This window comes from Lineus longissimus, chromosome 9 (assembly GCF_910592395.1).
Source record: "Lineus longissimus chromosome 9, tnLinLong1.2, whole genome shotgun sequence".
Lineage (NCBI taxonomy): Eukaryota > Metazoa > Nemertea > Pilidiophora > Heteronemertea > Lineidae > Lineus > Lineus longissimus.
Window position 1 is genome coordinate 19,474,724 of NC_088316.1, and position 16,358 is coordinate 19,491,081.

The 16,358-nt window shown below is 43.2% G+C and overlaps 2 protein-coding genes and 1 long non-coding RNA gene across 4 annotated transcripts; 1 reads left to right on the forward strand and 2 right to left on the reverse strand.

Moving 5' to 3' along the window:
• Positions 1 to 3,516: 3,516 nt before the first annotated feature.
• LOC135493430 (uncharacterized) lies at positions 3,517 to 6,250 on the forward strand. Of its 2 annotated transcripts, none has more exons than XR_010448236.1 (4): positions 3,517 to 3,770; positions 4,443 to 4,555; positions 4,930 to 5,104; positions 5,321 to 6,250. It is a non-coding gene; the product is annotated as an uncharacterized LOC135493430 (long non-coding RNA). The 2 variants fall into 2 exon arrangements; XR_010448237.1 differs by having other exon boundaries at positions 3,529 to 3,770; positions 4,930 to 5,017.
• Positions 6,251 to 8,233: 1,983 nt separating this feature from the next.
• LOC135493860 (nucleoporin p54-like) lies at positions 8,234 to 12,400 on the reverse strand. The gene is made up of 10 exons (XM_064781482.1): positions 12,076 to 12,400; positions 11,579 to 11,722; positions 11,177 to 11,356; positions 10,788 to 11,005; positions 10,319 to 10,506; positions 9,976 to 10,175; positions 9,659 to 9,807; positions 9,254 to 9,481; positions 8,942 to 9,052; positions 8,234 to 8,677 (listed from the first exon to the last, which is right to left on the reverse strand). Exons 1-10 carry the CDS (start codon positions 12,206 to 12,208, stop codon positions 8,561 to 8,563), a joined length of 1,668 nt encoding a protein of 555 aa, XP_064637552.1. The 5' UTR covers positions 12,209 to 12,400; the 3' UTR covers positions 8,234 to 8,560.
• A 771-nt stretch (positions 12,401 to 13,171) lies between these two features.
• LOC135493631 (uncharacterized) lies at positions 13,172 to 16,303 on the reverse strand. Its single transcript, XM_064781115.1, has 7 exons — positions 16,274 to 16,303; positions 15,588 to 15,806; positions 15,266 to 15,451; positions 14,839 to 14,908; positions 14,439 to 14,599; positions 14,108 to 14,242; positions 13,172 to 13,892 (listed from the first exon to the last, which is right to left on the reverse strand). The coding sequence occupies exons 1-7, from the start codon at positions 16,286 to 16,288 to the stop codon at positions 13,674 to 13,676; spliced, it is 1,005 nt and encodes a 334-aa protein (XP_064637185.1). The 5' UTR covers positions 16,289 to 16,303; the 3' UTR covers positions 13,172 to 13,673.
• Positions 16,304 to 16,358: the final 55 nt, after the last annotated feature.

The window sequence follows — 16,358 nt, forward strand, 5'->3', positions numbered from 1 at the left end:
AAGATCAAATCCTTCCTTCAAATAGGGGGTCAATTTCCTCACAAAAGCCCGCAAATAGGGGGTACAAAAAAATGCTGTTTCCTTCCATTAGGGGGTGATTTTAAAACTTGGGAACAAGCCTATGTACCCCCTAAATAAGGGGAGTGGGGGGGGGGGGGCCGGGGACGGACAATGGAACAACCAACCTCTGCCAGCTGGTTATCTGATCTCACGAGACTGGCAGTACACAATATCTACCTGACAACTCTTTAAGTACAACTTGAGTACTACTTGGGACCACAGTCATCTTAAACGTGCCACCAAAATGACGTCAATATCTACATAAAAATACTTTACTTGATCAATTTATCTGCAGTGTAATTTTGGAAAGAAGCCCTCAAATTCGTTGTCAGTCCTCGTTTGATTTTTAGCCGTAGTACTAGCAGCCAATAGCTGGTCTCAAATCATCCACAACAATCAACAGAACATTGGGTTTCTGGGAATGTGCGATACCTGAAACAAATGCCAACACAACCGAGATGAAAGTGGATACAGAATTGTGACAAAGATACTGATGATAACATCACACATGCCAATGGAGTATTTAATTGTGCTGGCTCCTCAATTAGAAATTACTCGAAGAGAAATTTGTTCAAGAGACATCTCCAGTAATCATATGGGCAGTCTCATCAGTCAGTCGGTCCTAAAGACATTTCTAATAAACATGGGGACAATCTCTTCCGAGTGGTAATCTGTCCAATTGACCACGACCAAGTATCTGATTTATAGTAGGGGCCTATATGTAGACTAGGCCTGTGGTCTGCTGGTATGACCCATATTTTGGGTATTGTAAAATTGTTATGACAAATATATTTAAAAAACTCTTACATAAGAATATTGATTGGTGTAATAGGTATCTATCGATAAAATCAAGATCACTTTCAGGTTGATATTTCTTGAGATGAAAACGAAAGAACATATTAGTGAAGGCACATTAGCAAAACCAAAATATTGATCTTTCAGAAATTAGTTAGGTATCAAACTTTCGTTTATCTGCTCAACGTTTTGAAGTGGTCGTGATCGCGTAATAGACGAACGCCTGCTGACCAAATACTCGTAGCACAGTGACATGTGCATATCTTTGCTAATTTTGACTATTTTGCTATACAGCCATGTATATGCAACATAGTTAATTTATTCTAAGATATGCATGCATGCATGCCATGGTGACCAATATTGAGGATCACCGATTGTTGATGTCTGGGGCATGACCTATCCTCCCATACAGCCATTGCATGCCCCTACATCCTCTATATAATGGTACCGGTACTGTTTACATCAGTCAAGGAGACACATATTGATGGATACCATCGGTATGTGGTCTTGAGAACCATCGGTATGTGGTCTTGTAACATCTGTGGTTGTTTCCCATGTGTCAGTGTTTCCAAACAATAGGCAGCTAGAGAGACCACGACTTTTCAATGGGGGGGGGGGGGGGGGGGATACACAGAAAAACTTGTCAAACTATTTTTGAGCGTTCCCAAACAATGAGGGGAAACACTCAAAAACAGAAACACTCAAAAACATTACACCGGTTCCAATGACCACTCGTACTCTGGAAAGAAGCTGAGATTGCTCTGGGACTCGCGAGTCCCCACGGGCCCGGCTATAAAACACCGGCACCCCGACATGCTCGTCTTCTATGAGAAGGAAAAGGAGGTCCTAATCATCGAGATAGCTGTCAGCTCCGACAGACACGTCCTAGCACGTGCGGAGGAGAAACGATCGAAGTACTGTGGCTGTGACTATCTCATCTCTCTCATCATGTTGTCAACACGGTGGAGCAGCCAGGACTGATTCGGCCTGGCTGTGACTTCCTCATCTCTCTCACCATGTTGACAACTTGGCAGAGCAGCCAAGACTAATTTGGCCTGGCTGTGACTGTCTCATCTCTCTCACCATATTAACATATTAACAACTAGGCAGTGCGGCGAAGACTGATGCCGCCTGGCTGTGACTGTCTCATCTCTCTCACCATATAGACAACTTGGCAGAGCAGCCAAGACTGATTTGGCCTGGCTGTGACTGTCTCTCATCTCTCTCACCATATTAACAACTAGGCAGTGCGGCGAAGATTGATGCGGCCTGGCTGTGACTGTCTCATCACTCTCATCATGTTGTCAACACGGTGGAGCAGCAAGGACTGATTCGGCCTGGTTGTGACTTCCTCATCTCTCTCATCATGTTGTCAACACGGTGGAGCAGCCAGGACTGATTCGGCCTGGCTGTGACTGCCTCATCTCTTTCACCATGTTGACAACTTGGCAGAGCAGCCAAGACTGATTTGGCCTGGCTGTGACTGTCTCATCTCTCTCACCATAATTATTGTCAACACGGTGGAGCAGCCAGAACTGATTCGGCCTGGCTCTGACTGTCCCATCTCTCTCGCCTTATTAACAACTAGGCAGTGCGGCGAAGATTGATGCGGCCTGGCTGTGACTGTCTCATCACTCGCATCATGTTGTCAACGCGGTGGAGCAGCCAGGACTGATTCGGCCTGGTTGTGACTTCCTCATCTCCCTCATCATGTTGTCAACACGGTGGAGCAGCCAGGACTGATTCGGCCTGGCTGTGACTTCCTCATCTCTCTCACCATGTTGACAACTTGGCAGAGCAGCCAATGGCTGTGACTGTCTCATCTCTCTCATCATGTTGTCAGCACGATGGAGGAGCCAGGACTGTCAAACAGTTGTGTGAGCTCACTAGAGCTTGCACTTACATAATAGTGTAAAACTAAAATTTATATGATATCTATATATATGTATATAAAACCGTCATCGGATGCGCATCCGATATGCCACGAGATCCTTCACCGTCAATTCCCTTACCGTCTTCGGATGCGCATCCGATATGCCACGAGATCCTTAACCGTCAATTTCTTTACCGTCATCGGATGCGCATCCGATATGCCACGAGATCCTTCACCGTCAATTCCCTTACCGTCTTCGGATGCGCATCCGATATGCCACGAGATCCTTTACCGTCAATTTCTTTACCGTCATCGGATGCGCATCCGATATGCCACGAGATCCTTCACCGTCAATTCCCTTACCGTCTTCGGATGCGCATCCGATATGCCACGAGATCCTTTACCGTCAATTTCTTTACCGTCATCGGATGCGCATCCGATATGCCACGAGTTTTTTTGTTACCTCACCGTCAATTCCTATACCGTCATGGATGCCACGAGCTTTGTTCGCGTTGTAAAGGTTTCGGGGATACGACTAATGCATGCGAGCACCGTCGGCGGAACCCCAAACCGCCCTCTCGATCTATCCGTAAGAACAAATCACTCTCGTGACCGTCACATTTACGGACTCCGGACCTCCAGACTTTAGAGACCGAGCTTTTCTTTACCTTACAATTACTGTATACTCGGCGCCTCACTTATATGTGTTGTTTTTTTCACATACATTGTTCTCGTGGTTTACGGAAAAGTAGGCCTAAAATGTTATAGTGTCTAAAAACAATATTCAGTTAATGGAATTACACTTTTTTCCATTACTGCTTGCTTGATATTGCCCTAACAACTTTTTCATGAATCAATTTTGAGCATTATGTTTACAACGTAGTTATTATAGCACGAATTATGAGTCTAAAATGCCAAATACTTGCAACTATTATGTTAATCACTGAAATCTTAGTGTACTAATTGCTCGCTATAAGCTAGGTTATTGCGCCCCTAAACCAACGTACTGACAACGCTACCTCCCCGGAACTCAAACTTTAACGTGAGTTAATTGTAATATTACTCTCTATATACCAAAGTGATTTACCTAGGAATACAGTTGCACTTCACTGAAAACTAATGATGTGTTGATGAGTTCAATGAATCCTTCGATTCCTTTGGTTTTCTTGGCGAACTGACGTCCGACAATCAATGACCCGTTGACGTGTACCTGCAATACGCCATTGCCGTAGTGTGTAAACAGATCTATTTTTGGACGAAACTCAGCCCCTCACAAACTTTGGTCCATTTCGCCAATGATGACACTGCTTCTAGACTGTACCACAGCACTTTAAGCTGTAGCAGCGCTAAGCAAGAGTCATGAAGACAAATGTCCGCTGCCAGCCGCTGCTGGACCAACCCCCTCGCCCGCCCCCCATCATGATATCAGATTCAGAGGCCTGGCTGAGCCCTGTGATTTGGCCAAATTCAATATGATTCTTTTCTACTGTGATGTTAAGGCCCTTGTGTCATGCAGCGTATTCGGTAGCACCGGTACACAACTTATGTTAAACCGCGACGTCTGCTGCAATTCAAATTGCATGACGCCAACGGAATTGTGACAACTTGTTTCTCAAATCTTTTAGTGAACAGTGATCACAGGGCTGTGGGAATTGCGAAGGGATGGTGTAGAGTATCGCCACAACAATGTTGATATGATCACTCGTCGTTTCAGCGGGCATGACTTGGTACATCCAGTGACCCAGCAAAAAGTAGCCCTGGTACAGCCAGAAGTAGCAACAAATCGCAAAAGGGGATCCTTGTCTGACTGGTGGCTGGACCACAATGGTAGGTCACCATCAAATAAGGGAGTGGATCCAGCACAGCTGGATAGAGGGGGCCCCGTTGAGGGCGAAGCCTGAATATGGTGAGGGCTCGCCCTCACAATCACATGAAAGCGCAGTAGGCGCTCACCCACGAAGGGAGGTCTGGGGGTCTCCAGCAGGAAAATTTTGAAACTGAGATGCTCTCAGATGCGTTTCCCAAGTGTCTGAGAGACGATGTTTACTCGTTAATTCACTGCAAAGAAATGCATAACGAAAAAGCCACCTAGGTTTTCTTCTTTGGGTTGTGAGGAGAATATTTCAAATCATTTGAGCAGCAGTGTCTAACCTACAACGCCGTCAATGATTTCCACTGTGTTTTTGTTTTCACTGTTTCAGACACTTGTTGGAAAAGGAAGGACCAAAGGTGCCATCGTCGAGGGCCCAGATAGATGAAGAGATTGAAGCCTGGGCTTCACACAATCCTGTTAGTAACAAAAAAAGAAGGAAAAAATGCTGTCCCATTTGTCCATATGCCCAGCGCCAGAACCCATTTATACATCTGGGTAGTGAGGCAAGTGTCTAAGAGACCTGCCTGAGTCTCTCACCGACTGTAGGATTCGAACCAGGGACCTCTTGACCTCTAGTTGAGAATCTGAGCCACTAGTCCATAGTGTGTCGTGTAGATTCACGCTGGTCTTGCTCTTCGATCTTGTCACGTCACATCCTTGTCCCTTGCTCTGCCACAATCATGTACTGTATTGAATTGAATTCTATTTTCTGTCTTCAGAAAATCTAGGAAGAAGTCGCCACCCACTGATGATCTCATCCAAGTTTACCAAAGACTCCAAAGCAGTGTAGGAGAGGAATGGTGGCCTGTTCGAACAGGCATGGACTGAATCGCCAGCTCTCATCTCCCTAGTCACTCCGATGGCCACGTGTCGCTCCTCGATCAACAGCGATTTCAATGAATGATGCGTTGATGTGGGCAAAAAGTGAATCCTTTCTCGCCTTTGAACTCTGGTGTTCGTCGTATCAATCCATTTTGATTGCCGAGCAACTTGTGGGCACACCTCAACTTGTTAGTGGGAAGTAATTTGCAATAGAGTGACTTACTTTTATGGGCAGAGACCTGTATTCATCCACGACCGGAAGTGTGGCACAGTCACATAGAGCTTATCAAAATGTCAAGTTGTGGTAAATACATGGCTGGGATGGACCAAAGTGGAATTAATTCTCAATCTGTGGTTGATTCTTAATCTACAGAGTCAGGCCATCACAGAAATATGCTTTTTGATAATATATTTAAGAAAATGTGGTCTCACTGGTCAGTTTAGAACTTGTACTTTGACAGGGCCATATCAATGCGCCAGTGACGTTTTGATGGATATGGTGTACGGAAATCTCTTTTTCTCAGGCAATCGGTATTGGAATTTTTTAAAACTTTATTATGCTATTGGCAAAGGGTTCTTCTTGACACATATAAAATTTTGTGCAGATTGATTGGTCCAATGAGTACTTTTTTTACCAAAACCTATGCACAACAATGTACACGTAATGTACACATGTTTTAATAGAGGACTCTGGCCTTATTGCTATATTTTTTTATTTTTTTTTCACTTCACATCATTGTTATTTTGAAAAATCCTGCCAAAATTCTGTTGACTGTTTGTTGTCGACAAGAGTCTATGTTTCATGAATAACAAGGCTGTGTTCTGTACATTGTATTCCGTCTTCTTTAGTCTCCTGTCTTTGCATCTGTTTTCATTATTTTGTTGCCTTGCAACGTTAAGTCGGTGAATTGGTTTGGATGGAGATGACCCTTAAGAAAAAAATCTCAGATTCACCATGGTAAAATCGGAGTTGACCATGCTCACCATGGTGAATTCAGCAGCGTTCACCATGGTGAATTCAAAGTTTACCATGCTCACCATGAATGTAGAATTTACCATGCTCACCATGGTAAAATATTTCACCGTCCCAATTCACTATGGTGAAGTGCTGTCAGATTGCCATGGTGAAATTGAGACACATTATTTTATCCTTAGGGTAGGCCCCCCTACACCAACACCTAACACTTTCTCAACCCCAATACTTGACCTGACCCAATGTATGTCTGCCCTTATCAGCCCAGAAACTCCCCAACCCAAGCAAAATCATGAAGCCCATCGCACTATTGTCCGTCTTCTGTCATGGTACAGGCAACGGCAATTGCGATTGGTGAAATCCCAATATCTTTCTGTCTGCATGGTCTGTGGGATGTGGAAACAATCAACCTCTGCCAGCTGCTTATCTATTCAGATTGCGAAGGCCTTGACACAACATAAAAACTCTGACGCGAAACAACTACCCTCTGCCAGCTGGTTATCTGGTCAGGTTGGGAAGACCTTGACACAACCTAAAAATTACACTAAGGTCACCGCTAATGAACTTTGGAGACGACAGGACAGCCTACGTAACAAACAACCTCTTCCAGCTGGATATCTGGTCAGGTTGGGAAGACATTGACACAACCTTCAAAGGGTCCTTTAGCTGTACAAGACAACATTACACTGTGATACAAGACAACTGATTTGGTTGTACCGTGTGGTAATCATCTCACAAGGACGGAAAATGGAACAACCAACATCTGCCAGCTGGTTATCTGGTCAGGTTGGGAAGTCATTGACACAACTTCAAATGGTCATTTAGCTGTACAAGACAACTGATTTGGTTGTACCGTGGTAATCATCTCACAAGGACGGACACCCGCCCCCCCCCTCACCTCCATAGTCAAGGGGGCCGCAGGCGCGTTCCCGATTTTTCGGGAAAAGGGGGTTAATTTTCACTCTTGTTTCGGGGAAAAATCCCCGAAAAATCAATAAAATAGGGGTGTTATTACTGCTATTTTCCCTTCAAAAACTGAAAATAGGGGTATATTTTCTCATGTTTTCCTTCCCTGGGTCTTCTGAGGATCCTCAGCAGCAAGGAGATGATGTTCAGGAACACGTTATGCATTTCCATGAAGATCCTGATGGGGATGTGAACTTTGCTGCTCCAGAAGTGCAGACCCACCTTAGACATGTTGCTCAGGAAGCCTTTGATGATGATGAAGAGGAAACACAGCCTGCTATCACCAAGGTATCAAACACAATCCTCGGGGTAGGGATCCAAGACTCCCTTCAATTAGGGGGGTAAGATCAAATCCTTCCTTCAAATAGGGGGTCAATTTCCTCACAAAAGCCCGCAAATAGGGGGTACAAAAAAATGCTGTTTCCTTCCATTAGGGGGTGATTTTAAAACTTGGGAACAAGCCTATGTACCCCCTAAATAAGGGGAGTGGGGGGGGCGGGCCGCAAATATGACAAAGTTTGACTGACCAACGATCGTTCCTTGGTGCATTTGGTGTGGAAGTGGATCATTTTGATAGACTTTGATCAATTTGCGCACAACACTGTTACTCTCTCGCCAAATCATGGCAATTGAATTCGCAAAATTTTTAACTGCCAAACACAGCCAATTCAATGGTGCTGTAAGCACTGATCTTTTTCAATTCAAGAGTGGTCATAGAAGCCCACCAATCTAGTCCGCTCCAAGTGGAATCATGGTTGTGACAGCTTCATCTCTGTCGTTTTGACTTTTGAAGTTGTGTCCATATCAAGAATGGCACATCATGTACAACTTCATATCAAACAAGGAAAATATAACAAATGTAACGTCTAGATTACAAAATCCATTCTTTATTTCGTTACATAAACTATACATGGGCAGTCATAATTGAGACCAATACTCACTGGAACAACTACAATCAGTTTACAATCAAAGAGTACAAATATCATTTCCTCTCATAAAGCCGATCAAATTTGAAAGACTTTTACTAAGCCGTTACCAACCGTTACAAAAAGTAGGAATTGTCAAAATAAATAACATGACCATTCGTTGAAAAGGTCTTGATCAGCACTGTCTGATGGTGACACTATCAGCTATATTTTTCAATAAACGCTTTATTTTCTGAAATGTTCTAAATGTCTCGTCCTCCGAGGGTTAAACATCATCTCCTGTAGAGTGTCGTATCTGCCAGACCTTGCTCGACCAACTGTAGATCACCCAAGTCTTCTTTGATGATGTTGATTAAATGCTGTAATCCTTCTTGTTGTTGTTTGAGGTGCTGAAATACAACAGCAAGAACATTACAACTCCATTAAGAAATTTGAATCAATTGATCAATCAATGCTATCCTTGTATATTGATCAAATTGGTCAAGAGTACATGTATCTATTCAACTGTGCCCGACAAGGTCTCATATCTTATGGAACAGCCTGGTACCGCAGTGGTTGGGAACTACAGTAGTTGACTACATGTCTGCAAACCTTGACCTGTCTGTAAGTGTTTGGCCATAACAGTCAGTTGGACACAGGGTCACATGTCTTACCTGTTTAACTTCTTGTTGGAATGCTGGATCCATCTGACAAGGAATGTCCGCACGAGCCGACAATGTCTGATTCTGCATCCGAATCTGTGACATCAGTTCATTCAGCCGACCCTTAAATTAAACAAATGTGTAATCATCATTTGTTATGCCATTTCTTGGTCCAATGACAGTCCCAGCAACTTGGCTGCGAATAGTTCCCCACAATGGAAACTGATGTGTATAATCAGGCAACAGGTTATTATTAATCATGGCCCCTTCAACAGCTAGAATGTAACATCATAAGTCATAGCCCCTTTAGCTACATGTTCTTACTTTAAACTGTGTTGGGGCATTGAGCTCTGCCTGTATCGTCTCTAGCCCAACACGTAGTTGCTCCTCGTCTGCCTGGATGGCATAGCCTAGCTTCCGTTGTGTCTCCTGCCGTACCATCACCTTCAGGACTCGGTGACCTAGCTCGAGGTATTTCCGTTTGTACTGTTCTGTCCTTGCTATCGTGTTTGAATGTTTACGCTGTAACTCTGCTATATCACTTGAGATAATCTGAAGATGAAAAAGATGACGCATCAGGAAATTCCAAATAGCGAGAATATCATACAACTATGACACCTCTACATGAAAAATCTTCACACCATAACCAGCACTGCCACGATATGGCATAACTCAATGAAACTTTAAGCGCAGGAGTGATAACACTTGGCTAATTCACAATTGACTTACATCTAATCTGTTCTGGTGTAACTTGGTCTGTTGTTCTTGATGCTGAAGTCGTTTATGTAACTCGGAGAAACCAATCATTGGGACCGGTATGAGTTTTGTAGGGTTTGGGTTATCCAGCTTGGCCTGGTCCCATAGTAATGGATCGATGCCTGTAAGAAAAAAAGACATTAGGCAAACATCATGTCTGACCCTCCAGAAGGCCTTTCCGACATTAGTATATCTGCTCATTATCGGAAGTGATATGCATTCATGATCATACATGTACATCTTAGGGCTGGTTAATCAGAGACTTAATAAAGTACTGACTCATATCACACCTGCAGGAGGAGTATCTAAGTACTGTTTAAGTTGCTCCTCTGAAAACCCCATTTTGGGGATGACCGTCTCAACGGCCAATTGACTCTGGAGCTGGGAGGCGATGTTAGACTGGATAAGGAAGCTGTTCAGTTCGGTTGCTGGGATACGTCTGGTCGTGCCTATCGGGTGTCGCTCTAGAACATAGATGATCAGCTCAGCCCTGAAAGACAAATAAAGAAAGGCACATTATTAACAGAACAGGAAAACAGATAAACATAGTATTCAGAAAGCAGACAAGGTTGGCAGTTACTCCTATCTGTATCTTGACAATGATGGAGATTAAAGTGGAGAAGATGGGCTTACTTATCATCAGGTAAAGGCTTCAAGCCATCCACACAAACAGATAATGTCGGCTTGCTCCCAAGGATCTTATGAAGACTGTCCACGATCTGCTGCTGGTTACTGCTGACCTCGGAATATTTCTTCTTGAAAAAGATACCAACTAAACCGTCCTCATTTCGGGAAGCTGGGAGGCAACTGTAACCCACAGCCTGAAATAAATAAGTCAATGAGAAATCAAGCATGAAGAATAGATAATCACAACAATCCCTCAGCCGAGACTCCAGGCCCATTAAGAAGTAGGTGTAGGACAGACAGACTGAACAGGCATACTCCATCAGAGCCTCTAGATTATTATAGAAGCAACTGACTATAGGAAAGCTGCCTAAATGTGCCATGATGGTGACAATCTGCCTTCTGAAATACTGGTCAAGTGGCAAAGCACCTGCTCTCTTCCAGTTCTAACTTGTTAACTAACTCCTGATCGACATACTTTGAATCTACAAAAAGAATTCTCTGGACAGAAGACTACAGCACCAGTCTGACTGAAGTAGCCTTTGCCTGTTCCCCAGAATGCTTGCAGTTGATTCCATTTGGCAAGCAGCGAGTCTCTCTCGTCCCCATAGACTGTTGGCATGGAAACTGCTGTCACCATGTTAGCCAAGTTACTGTCTACAGTTGGTTGTTGGGTTTGGCCTAAACCAGTTGCACCTACAATCAGAGGACAAACATACAAGTATGACAAGGTTACTTCAATTCATATTATTTCTACACTTTACTGAAGTCAAATGAAACTACTGCAAGATCCACGGTCTTCTCAGATTCTCCTGGTATTCTAGATTTAACATGATTAAGCTTTGCTGATTAATGATGGAAGGCTACCTGCAAGGCCAGTGGTTGTCCCAAACCCAGTGGTAGCACCAAGAGTTGAGCCAGTTCCAAACCCAAATCCAGTAGCAGGATTGGTGGTGGCTGTTCCAAAGCTGAACCCTGTCCCAGTACTCGTTCCAGCTGTACTGCCAAAGCCAAATCCTGTGGTGGCAGTTCCTGTTGTTCCAAATCCTAAAAAGATCATATAATTGCCAAAGTTTGGTCCTTCTTGTCATAAAAGTAAAACCACAATTTATTTGGAAACGATCAGGAAATGTGGATAAATGTCCTGCTTATTTCGTTGATGACCATTAGATTTTTTTTTGATGACTTTAAATATGCTTTTAAACCTGGTGGATGCTGTTTAGTATGACCCCTCATAGAATAGAGGCCAAAATACAGACACTAACCTACCTTTTGCTGTTGAAGCGCCAAAACCAAATGGATTGGTTGCTGCTGTAGTTGTCGTCCCAAAGCCAGTTGAGCCAAAACCTAAAGTGGATGCTGTTGTCTTGGCTCCAAATCCACTAAAATTAAAGCCAGTACTTGCAGCTGGAGCTAGAAATGAAGACAAGGGTTAGTACTTTAAAAATCATTAACAAGGTATGTGGATGAAGTCGTAATCTCTGACTAATTACTCGCTAATCCAAAGTTTATAGGGAGAAACTAAACTGCCCGCACCTCCGACTTTCACAATTACATTACTTTCGATTCTTCTGTATATATCAGTACTGTCATTATCATTCGTTCTGTATGTATCAATCAGGCCAATGTCATTCACGACACTGGACACTGGTGACACGACGTCTGAACTTAACATAACATTAACAACGTCTGCAAAGCAAGCAGAAACATTGTTACATCATCTATGGCAACTTCACGCTGCCTTGTTTTTTAAGGTGAATCCTCACTAGCAGTAGATGCCACTGCAGCTCCGAATCCAAAGGCTGGGGCAGCACTCGTGGTGGCTACAGTGGTGTTGGTGGTCGCCCCAAAACTGAAAGCTGGCGTTGCAGTGCTGGTTTGTCCAAAAGAGAAAGCCATTTTGACAACAGATGTTGTTGCTCAGTACAAACAACTTGAGTTTTTCTGGGTCACAATCAATAGTTTGAAATGAATGTCCGACTCAGACTTAGATGTCGAGATTGTGGTTATTTTGGCTGTATTTGATGCAAAACTGATGCGAAAAATCCGAATTCATGACAATCTCGCGAGACTTGCAGGTGCTTCGAGATTCGGTTCATAAGAAAGCAGGAACGGACCGAAACGAACCAAATTAGGGGGTAGGTGTAAACTGTGGACGAAAGTGTGGACAGCGGCCCTCTAAGTTTGGTGGGCTGGCATTTCTTTGTCTTTCAATATATTTAAAAGAAATTGCAGTATATTATGCATTATAATTCTTTATAATGGGTCAGCGAAAGAAAAAAGAAAAAAAATTATTTTGATCTGTATTACAGTATGACTTGTCTCAGTGAAACCATAGGCCCCTGAATGCTAATTAGCGGGATTATCGGGCTAAACAATGGGATTAGCTAGGAAATAATATCTTATCCGTGTGGGGTTTTTCAACCTGCTTTTTTCCAGGCGCAGCACACGGACAAAATGATTTCTCCAAGCTGTACCCCCTGATTCACTGTTTTTGTAATACCATTTATATCTATATCAATTTATTTATATCAATCCCTCGGCATTGATCCCATACATGTTGCTGTCCTGATTAGAGAGGTCAAATTGAATGGAAACCACCATTTTTGGACCAAAACTAGTGTCCTTAATAGAGAGGTTGTCCTTAATAGAGAGGTGTCCGCTAAGGAAGGTTCCACTGTATATCAAAAAGTGGTAATTCCCTCCCTCTTCTAGATCTCCAATGTGCGCACAATTCAACTTGGGGGGGGGGGGGGGCTGACAGTAGGTTAGTTACCTCCCCTCTCATTACGGCTGAACCATTGTCACTGTCTCCACATATCAAATCATAAGCTTAAAGAAACAAGATACGGAGACCTAACGTCAGTTCAACTTTCATTTAATAACATGCTGATAGCGATACATGTGTGAAAGGAAAATACAGACAAAAGAACACTTTGTCCAAACTTGACAAGATTACACAATGAAGCTTATCTATCTAATACTAATTAACTAAAAAACAACAAAAATGTCAAAACATTATAATAAAAAAACAACATAACAGGTAGGATATACGCACTCCCTCATGTAATGACCTGATGGTGCTGTTGGGTGCCACCATCTTATGTCACAACTATTAAGGGATTGTTCTCGTATACCTGATACTGAGAGCACCATATACGTCAAGAAAATGATTATGTCACAGCAATTTCGCAAAGGTATTTGCAGTCCAGTGGAACATGACAAGTGCATGATGCATGATACTGGCTCCTCCAAGTACGACGCCATTCATTTGCATGCACAAGGTAAAAGTCCAACAACAGTAAATGCACTTAAAAGTTCTATTCACAAGGCAAGTTGGCCATTTTTAGGAAATACTGTCAGTTTATTCACAAGGGTTAATATGCTCATTTGCATTGGCACACCCCAGTCCTCGCCCTTTGTCCGGTACCATGAAAACCCGACCATTGTTCCCACAGACACACAGACTGTTGCCGCCAAATGTAGGATTCTGACGTCGTGCTTTCTTTCCACTGCTTCGACGGAAATGTTTCACTTTTTCGAAGTAGACTCCTTGAGGTGCTGATAGCTTCACTCCCGTCCCCTAAAATGTCAACAAAAGCTACTGTAAATTGTGAAATAAGTAAGAGCACAGCCGGTCTTGTCTTGAGCTACCCACACAAGGCATCTCCAGAGCATGCAGACTCTCCCGTGCCTTACTGCAAGTGAAAACCTACACCAGTACACCACTTCACTCGAAGCCACTCGATGTCTATTACCAGAGCCTTGCTAGATTCCTGATGTTTTTATTTTACTCACCCGTGAGCGGAAATCGACTCCCTCCTTGGCCACGATCACCACTTGATTACCATGAACAGTCAATCCCAGCATACCTTGTATGGTTGCCTCACCTTCAGACTCCAGGTGTAAACTACTGCTTTTAGGACTATAAATCTACAAAAGTGGAAAAACAATAAAACTATTTCGAGCATCTTCTGAGCATACTCCCATACTGGCCAGCTCTATTACAAAGATTTGGAATGAGAATAACCCAAGCACATAGATCTGAAGCAGGAAATGAAGGCCTTCAACAAACCATCTCTAAACTGTATTTTCAAGAGTATTTTCGATTGTATTGTTTGGTACATACCTTTGACGTAATTAACTCTGTTAACTCGAGATGGCTCACATTCTGTACCCAAGGCATGTCCAGTATCTGGTGATCAGTAGTGAAGACAGGTTGACCTTCAGGACTTATCACATGGAATCCTTCATCTGCTACCATCCTGATTGCATCAGCCTGCGCAGACACTGAAATCAGGTAACAAAACAGCTACGATCACTTTGATGACGGAAGTGGATGTTTGGGCCTGCCTTGTGCTACATGATTTATAGTTCTGGTACTGGTACCAATCTCAGAAGGTCTTTTCTTCTTGATTATATTGACCTCCTGCTCTACACACATTCCCAATGCCCCTCTGTGTGGTGGAAGCTGGGGATTTTTAACTTGTTGAGGCAGGATAATTGGAAAAGACAAAGTCAATACACACCAGATATTGTATCCTTTCCAGTTGCACTTGGTGGGGTGTGGGTACAGATGTCTTCAACTTCCAGTTTAACCTGCAACATGTTGATTCAATCATCAGACCAGGTTTGAGAATACAGGTCACTGAATGGGACTCCCCACAGAATGTGGTGGTGGATGATAAACTGAAGGTATATCCAACTTATTATTTCACACAGGACTACAAATAACATCATCAGGGACTCCCCACTTAATCACCTGGGATCACTTGGGTATGTTGGGAATTTGGGGACTGTTTGCTGCAAACTCCCACATAGCATCACTCCAAAATTCATCAATCTGATTATCAACCTCCGACTCTCGATGTTTGCAGCTTGAAAGCAATAACTTTATCTGGGGAGTCCAAATTCAGTTTCATACTCTTCATACCAAGTCCAAGAGATCTAACTTACCTCCGACTCAGTTCCAGTAAGAAGCAAATACTCATCTGGCAGACCATCTATGACACCAGAGTATGGGGCAACACCCACCAACTCGACATCCTGAACAAATCTGGTCAAAATACTTGGTGAGACCATCTCAATTGCTGGCATGCCTTCAAAATCAAATCTCAGGACATAGATGATGGCTGCAGACAACTGCAAGAGGACCAAAGACTAAACATATATCATGAGGTCAGAGAAACATAATGAATTCGGGGAGTTCCCATAAAATTCTTATCAGCCAATTCTTTTATAGCCAATATAGGGGCACTTTGTGAGCCTGTTTACCTACCATGAGGTTAGAAACAGCCATGAATATCATGAATATGATGATAGCCAGCAGTATCCATCTTTTCTCTCTGGTGATGCCTGTCTTGTGTCTCTGTTCACCACCAGTTGCAGTGTAGGCATAGCCAGCATGATAGGTACCATTCTGCTCTTCAGTCTTCTTCTTGTAAGGAGCTTTCATCATCATGCACGAGTCTGTCTCATAGTTCGGGTGAAAGATTGGCTGCAATACCCAATAGATCGAACGAAAATATTATTCACCTGGCCAATATGTAAACATTGTTCCCAATCAAGTGCATGATTCTATCTAGCATGCACACATGCAGGAGTGGCCTACTCATTACTGCTATATGTCAGTGTCATCATCTTCACCATGATGGCATGATCTGAGCATGCCACTGGATCAATTGGCGGCGCGGCATTGCTAATGATGAGTGACATATCTTGAGACATGATGTAGGCCTACATGCATGACATGAGAATTGAATCTTGTCACTTGTGACACTTGTCAATGTCACAACCAGGTCTTTAATGCAATTTTGGTGCAAAGTGCAAACAGCAAATGCCCCAAAAACTTGACTTCAAGTAATCTAGACAACATCAGGTTTCATATGCACGAATCTTTACAACGATCCGATCAAAGGTAGAGGAATTTGAAGAGCTTTTATGGCTTATTTTCGGAAAACCTACGCCTGGGACCGCCATCTTGAATCATTTCCGTGTGAGTGACGTTTCTATTTTTAGACCAGCCCTGATCCTGGCACTCACTCCCGGC

Bases quoted from the DNA above. Each gene is read 5' to 3' on its own strand.
- LOC135493860 (XM_064781482.1), bottom strand. From the start codon at position 12,208: ATGGCTTTCTCTTTTGGACAAACCAGCACTGCAACGCCAGCTTTCAGT. The intron at 11,006-11,176 runs GTAGCCTTCCAT...CTCTGATTGTAG, and splicing joins GACAACCACTGGCCTTGCAG to GTGCAACTGGTTTAGGCCAA. The intron at 10,176-10,318 runs GTAAGCCCATCT...TTTGTCTTTCAG, and splicing joins AAGCCTTTACCTGATGATAA to GGCTGAGCTGATCATCTATG.
- LOC135493631 (XM_064781115.1), bottom strand. The intron at 15,452-15,587 runs GTAGGTAAACAG...GTCCTCTTGCAG, and splicing joins TGGCTGTTTCTAACCTCATG to TTGTCTGCAGCCATCATCTA. The intron at 13,893-14,107 runs GTGAGTAAAATA...TTGACATTTTAG, and splicing joins GAGTCGATTTCCGCTCACGG to GGGACGGGAGTGAAGCTATC.